The sequence below is a fragment of the Micropterus dolomieu genome, linkage group LG21 (genome assembly GCF_021292245.1).
Source record: "Micropterus dolomieu isolate WLL.071019.BEF.003 ecotype Adirondacks linkage group LG21, ASM2129224v1, whole genome shotgun sequence".
NCBI classification, from domain to species: domain Eukaryota; kingdom Metazoa; phylum Chordata; class Actinopteri; order Centrarchiformes; family Centrarchidae; genus Micropterus; species Micropterus dolomieu.
The window spans coordinates 13111437-13118511 of NC_060170.1; the positions used below are offsets into that span (position 1 = coordinate 13111437).

At 41.5% G+C, this 7075-nt stretch overlaps 1 protein-coding gene across 1 annotated transcript; it reads left to right on the forward strand.

Annotated features, from left to right (window-relative positions):
- Nucleotides 1-121: 121 nt before the first annotated feature.
- Nucleotides 122-6761, forward strand: LOC123959836 (keratin, type I cytoskeletal 18-like). The gene is made up of 7 exons (XM_046034138.1): nt 122-163; nt 1458-1647; nt 1797-1992; nt 2610-3004; nt 3159-3241; nt 4877-5033; nt 6729-6761. The coding sequence occupies exons 4-7, from the start codon at nt 2618-2620 to the stop codon at nt 6759-6761; spliced, it is 660 nt and encodes a 219-aa protein (XP_045890094.1). The 5' UTR covers nt 122-163; nt 1458-1647; nt 1797-1992; nt 2610-2617.
- The last annotated feature ends 314 nt before the right edge of the window (nt 6762-7075 follow it).

The following is a 7075-nucleotide window of genomic DNA, read 5'->3' on the forward strand; positions in this document are numbered from 1 at the left end:
CACCTTTGGCTCTCATTTCAGAGACCTCACTTCCTTCCCCTGTGTTTCCAGCATGTGCCTGCCCTGGCCTCATTGTCTCACCTGTGTCTCATTACCCCTTCTCCCTTGTGTTTTAGTTGGGTTGCTTCCTTTGTCCATTGCTAGTTCATCTTTACTCCTCACAGTAAGTGTTCCAGCAATCAGTTTCAGTGTTTTCCTAGTGATAGTTTTTACATTTTCCCTGTACCTCAACTCTGCTTTAGCCTTGTTTTTGTTGTTGTTTTTTCTTTGTCTTTTTCTTTTTCTGTGTCGATTGACTGCCGATCTCGCCTGCAAGTAAAGACTTTTCCGACTTTTTATTGTGTGTTGGTCCCAGGCGTGATAGTAATAAGGGCAGGCCAGGTGATCGCACTTACAAATAATGAATCATTTGCCCTACTTCAGGCCTCAAAGAGTTGTCTCAATGAAACCATCTCAGAATTTTAGAGGGGGAATTTCCAAAAATATGTGTAAATGGTCATCAGACATAAAGGTGGGGAACCACTGGTTTAATCTTTAGTAATGCATTTTGTTTAATAAACTTCATCATTTATTTTAACATAGTTAAAGTCTTAATCTGTAATGTTGGAGAATAAAAAGTAAAATAAAATAAAAGTAAAAATAGAACAAAAAAAGTTTCCATCTGAAATGATGTGATGAAGTAGAAATATAAAGTAGCATAAAATAGAAACACTGAGCTCCATATGTAATGATATGTATTTGATTGTGTTGTTGTAAGAGCTGTTTGCACTGCGTCAAATGCCTGTTCAATGTTACGAAATCAAGCACAAGTGTCCAGCAATAAATACCAGCTTCAAGAAGACAGGAAATGTAATATTTCTTTTTTGGGCCTTTGCTGGACTTCATTCAAACTCATTGTGGACAGAGCTGAATAGAGTTAACATGTTATTGTGTTGTGCCCCCTGTAAAAGCCAGGTATGTGATAACTTCTATATTCAGATTACAAACAGCACAAAAGAAACTTTCCATGCTGTCAGTCCAAGAATGTAATCAATCAGTTTGCAGCCCTGAAGTTACATCTCCTTTATTGCTGTTAAAGTCTCAATTTGATCATGGATCAGCTTGGAGGTGCATTTCTTTCGTTCTTTTGCAGTGTTTTTGTGTGTCTGTGTGATTGTGTGTTGCAAGGTAAGGGTTTGTGGGGTTGGCTGGAGTGAGAGGCATGTAAGGCACTAAACCAGTTCAGTGTCACTGTGTGATCTGATCCTACGGGGAGAATAATGCACACCAGAGGAATTTTAAAATACAGTAACATACTGTATAACAGCAAGAGAGGGCTGTGGTAAATATAAGCCAGGTTTCCAGTTCAGCCGGACCTACGCCCTGCATTTCTCAGGGGTCTTCACTTTCTTTTCATTCTGTCTTTCCATTGTTCCTGCTTCCTCCTGTTTCTCCCCATCCCGCCGGACCATCCTCAGGTGAAGCCAGCTTCTCACATTCCTCTGTGCATTGTGTCCACACTCAATAGAATAAATGTGGAGACAGCAGGGTCCCTGTTTCCAGCCTGCTAGCTAGTTTGTCCTCCAAGTTTCACCATACAGGTCAGACGAAGACCTGACTGACCTGATGTCACTGTATGGCGAAATGAGGCCAAAAATAGCCCTAAAGGTCAGTTTGTGGGTTGTACAGAAGTGGAGAGAATGCACTACTGTTAACAACATAACAATCAACTTACAGGTTCTGTTTGCAAACCAGCAATGCTGCAGACAATAAAGTGTATTTAAAGTTCTGACACCACACTTTCAATCCTCTACAAGGCGTCAAGTTGCATCCTCCAGTTTGTTGCTGTGGGATTGGACACACAAACACTGGCTCCACCCCTAACAGAGAAAGTCATGCCTCTGCAGTCAAACTCACCTGTGAAATCTGGTCCAGCAACAACAGTTACTGGCACCATCAGGGTCAAAACCTGACCAAGCAGCACAAGAGCAGACCTGAACAACTGAGCTCAATGTAAGTACTATTTTGTTCTTTCTTCTCTGTTCTTAGTCACCAAATAACCGCATAATGTCACATTATGTCACTGAACGAGCGATATAGTTCTCAATTTCACACAGGAGGAAGCAGATTTAAAGCTCACAGCGGGTCAGACACAAATTGTCCCAGATGGAGGGATGCCCTTAAAATCTAGTAGATCCTCCGCATTATACTGTTACATTTTTAAATAACTTACTAACAAGAACAGAGACATACAGTTTAAGATTTTGCACCATGCTTTATCAATCCATTTGGTAGCTGTGAGGTGGATGGATTGCTGGATGAGCCTACCATCTGTGACTGTTAGAAAGTCAAACACATGCAGAGACACTAACTGACTAGAGATGCTTAACAGCAACAAAGTAACATAAAATGACTTCATAGAGACTTAAAATGACTACAAAGACACACTAAATTAACCACAAACGCATGCAAATCACTACAGACAGATGCAAAATGACAAACAAAAAAAAGTGTCTCTTTTTTTTTTTGGCACAATATCATTCTCATCAACCAATCAAATGAAATCTTAAAGGCATGTGATTTTGTCTCATTTGTACTTTCGATAACACTTTCTTCTGAATCCTCTGCAGTGGACACCATGGCCTCCACCCTCTCTGTGCGCAGCTTCTCGGTACGTCAGCCGTCCTTCTCCAGCATGTCTGTGAAGGACAGTATTCGCAGCATGCGCTCCAAGCCTCCCGTCTCCATCAGCCCGTTCTCTCTGTCCCGCTCTGTCTCAGTTGGCAATGGCCTCAACATGCTGGGCTCCAGCCTTTCCCTCAACGGCCTCAATGTGGGCACCAGCGACAAGGAGACCATGATGGGCCTGAACGACAGGCTGGCCACCTACCTGGATAAAGTGCGCTCGCTGGAGAGGTCCAACTCTGAACTGGAGGTGAAGATCAAGCAGCTCATGCTGGAGAGGGCTCCAAAAGGGCATAACATCGAGGGGAAGATGGCTCAGGCACATGCCATCGGACAGGAGGTCAGTGTCCATTAGATGAAATTTAACAATTCACGTTCCTTGATTCAGGGAGCATTTGATTTATATCAAATCAGCACACTAACAAATGTAAAAAACGATCTTTAGTCCTACACGCGAGATCTCAATTTAACTTTCCTCCATGTTTCCTGCTCAGGTGAGAAAGAAGACGCTGGAGAATGCCCGGCTCATGCTGGAGATTGACAATGCCAAGCTGGCGGCCGATGACTTCAGGGTCAAGTGAGTGTCACACAGAGGTTCCTTTCTTTGACTTGCCTGTGAGTGTTCGCATGGGAGCGCCAGACTGCAAAGCAATGTGAATAAATGACCTTTATGTCAGGCTGCGAAATAAGAGCCCCATTCCCACGGTGCTCATGCACCCGCAGCAGACAAACAACCAGTGCCATCAGTGTGCGCAGGGTCTGATGGGTTGTGCAAATCAGAGATACATAGTGAAGTTGGAGGAATGATGTTGGAGTCGGGATGTTTTTCACAGTGTGGTGATGGTATGTTCCGTGGCCTGATGTGAAGGTGTAATACGTCAATTGGAAGTGATTGATGTGTTAGCAGCAAATTGTACTGCAGGTCTTTGCATGATATTTTTCACCTGTGCATCCATTCTGGGATTTCATGAGTGGTTTCATGTGTCCTGTGCTTGTTTGCATGTGTTACTACTAATCACACTTTGCGCTTCTCGCGTCTTATTATCAGTAGTGGAAAGTAAGTACATTTACTCCAGAACTGTAGTACTAAAGTACAATGTCAAGGTACTGTACTTAAATATTAACATTTTATGCCACTCTACTCCACTACATTTCAGGGAAAGTATTGTACTTTTTACCTTACTACTTTAATCTGACAGCTGTAGTCGTTAGTTACTTTTCAGATTAAGATTTTACACACCAAAACCGCATATTAAGTTGTTTAAAGTAGCTTCGGTTTGACCAACATTAAAATGCTGTTTTCATGTTAATGCAATCAATCAAGTAAAATCAAGTCAGTTTTGATTTACTGTATATAGTCAAATCACAACTTTGCCTTAATATCTTAACAATCTGTACTGCCTCTCTCCTTATACCCTCCATAAACCAATAATATAATAAAGTAGCTACAGTATAATATGATGATATACCTAGGTACTTTTACCTACTGTACATATATTTTGCTGATAATACTTATGTGCTTCAAATGCAGCTCTTTTTCCTGTAAAGGAGTATTTTTACTGTGTGTATGTAGTGCTTAAATTAGATGAGCATCTGTTTTGAGAGATAAATGCCTGGAGATCTTTTTCAAAAATGATGGGTGTTTAGTAACAGTTTACTGCTGTACACAAACTCTTCTGCACATTTGGATGGAAGATGCGCATTAAAAGTCTTTTTGTTTGTTTGTTTGTTTTTTTTAAATCCCCCAAAAAAGATAGCAACAGGAAGTGACATTTATCCTTATTTGTTTTGTGTGACACAAGGAAAAAGTCTTTATGAAAATATAAAATAATGAAAAACAAAATTTTTTAACATTAATAAAGCTTGACCAAATAATCACATTTGGCCAAACTATAGTTTCCAAGGTTACGAATTAACTTTAACACACAACGTTAATACAGACTGAACTCCTTTTATTTTATTGATGAATCATACGGCTTGAGCCTCAGATTTTACTTCTGACAACCATTTTTGTTTGGAGTAAGACAAATCGCAACTTGGAAAGTTGCTGCAGCAGATGAAATACTTTTTGATCCACAGGTACAGAAGACTTTTACTTTCTGAGGATGCTTAAACTCTGAATGGCCCTTTGGGGTTTTTGTAAGATTGGCAGGGACTCAAAAGTAATAATACATGAGAGGCACAAACTGGGACCACTGTGTTTCTGCTGCAGATGGGAGGCAGAGGCCACTTTGTGCCAGTCGGTAGAGAGGGACTGTCAGGCTCTGAGGAGGGCCAAGTCTGACCACGACCAGATCATCGGCACTCTGCGAGGAGACCTGGACAGCCTGAAGGAGGAGCTCTACTTCCTCAAGAAGAATCACGATGAGGTGAGATCCCTGCCAAGGTGCACAGGTCACGTCAGACGTGATCAATGAGTGTTTACTCATCAAGATAATCACTTTACAAGTTGTCAAATGTAGCATGTCTGTGATGTGGAGTGTGTTCTCCGAGCTGCATGAAAGCCAAGTTTCCTGCATCTCAGTATGAGTCATTCCTCAGAGTTGTAACACATTACAGTTTTTTTCAGCAGCACAACTGAAACAGGTTGATCCAAACCAGCGCTGTAGTAGTTTGCAGAAGGTTTAACATTATTCGGTGGTGTCTTAAACATATCAAGTGTACAGACACACCCTTTTTCTTTGTAGCCATGGTGCTTTAAGATGACAAGACAGCACTCATAGTCCAGGAGCCCATTCAGCCATAGGGACTGTGTGTATTTAGACAGTAAGGTGTGGTGTCCAGGATGTAGACTGAGCCTTGCAGGCTCATCCCTGTAGACTTCAATGCAAACATTGAAGTAAAAATTTTAATATTTTGCATATGATGAGGTGATCAAAAAATGTATGAAATAAGTACGAGTTCATTTAGGAACAATTAAAGTTCACTGCAGCATAGCATCGAGTAGGTAAATATTTGCTAAAAAACATTAGAAAACTGTAACTTTGTAAATATTGCCATATTAATATTGTCTGAGGTATTAATAATACCCGAGTTAGATTTGTTTCCATATTTAGATTACTGTAACACAGTTTTAACCTAACCTAGTCCAGGTCTGCACTACACAGGTTAGCTAGTTAGGTTAGCAAACAGCAAATTAGGAAAGGTGAGTTAAAAGAAAGGAAACCCTGGTATTTGTCAACATGGCTCTTATTCTTAAATTGCTGTTCATTGGGACATTTTACTCACCACACTTACAAAGCTAAAACCACAAGAGTAGTAAGGGATGGATTAAACTCAATATGAGACATTAGCATGTTCTCAATTCTGCGTTACTTCCCAGGACAACAGTTTTCAGACTAGCTGTATGGGGGGTGCAACATATTAATATATGTGCACACCAGTACCTCAAATGCATAGCCTACCTGCCTGTCCAGCTGGTACTCCACCTAACCTAGGTCGGTGCAGAAGCAGGTGTGGTGTTATGTGACGCTACATTGGTCAGGTGCACTGAAAAGTTTCTAGTTACATGTAGAGACCCGTGTGGCACATCAACGCAGGAATTGCATAATAAAAACAACATATACTTGCAATAATGACACACAAGCTGCAGATCGGTCGATCTCTTTCTCTCTCACTCTCTGGATAAATACAGCCTTCCTGGGAGACTGCATCAAGGGATTAGATGGCAACACAGTGTTATACACATACTGGCATCACCTTCACTCAACCCTGCAGTGACGCCACACCTGTTCATGTAACTAGATATTTTCTAAGTCTTTGGTGTAGGGTCAGACGCTATAGTGCAGCCTTTTTTTATACAGTCTGAGTGCAGCACACCTGCACATTGTAGCTTCCCTTAACAACACCGCCTGCTCCTACACGTGACTAATTTGTGTAGTACAGGCATAGGCCCAATCCCAATGTCCACCCTCACAGACTCACAGACTTTGAGGCGCGTTCCCGGGAAGTCCGTGAGGGCTTAGGGCTGTCCCACTGTCATATCGTCAAGTGCGCGAGGGCTCTCTCGCGGACATTTTGAGCCCTTTTTTTTAGACCCTTTTCGTAAGTCCGCATTTCTGCAGACTTTGCCCGAGGGAATCGCCCACAGTTCATAGCGGTATGACGTGAAACACGAGGGTTACCAGGGGAAGCCCAGAAGCAAAAGAAAAATCCCGGCAAATCCTTGTTATAAGAGGAGAAGAAGAAGGAAAACAGTAAACAAACAAGCATCGACACGAACGCTGAGAACATTGTTAGAATTTTTCTTAACTGAAGATGCTGCATAGAACACATGAAATCGGAGGAAAGCAACCACCTTTACACACTTAGTTTATTCAACTATTTATTTTAGTTTTTGCTTAATGATGCTGTTTTGACCAACAATACTGATGATTGACAAATATACTCCTCCACTCTGTAGGGAAAGAGC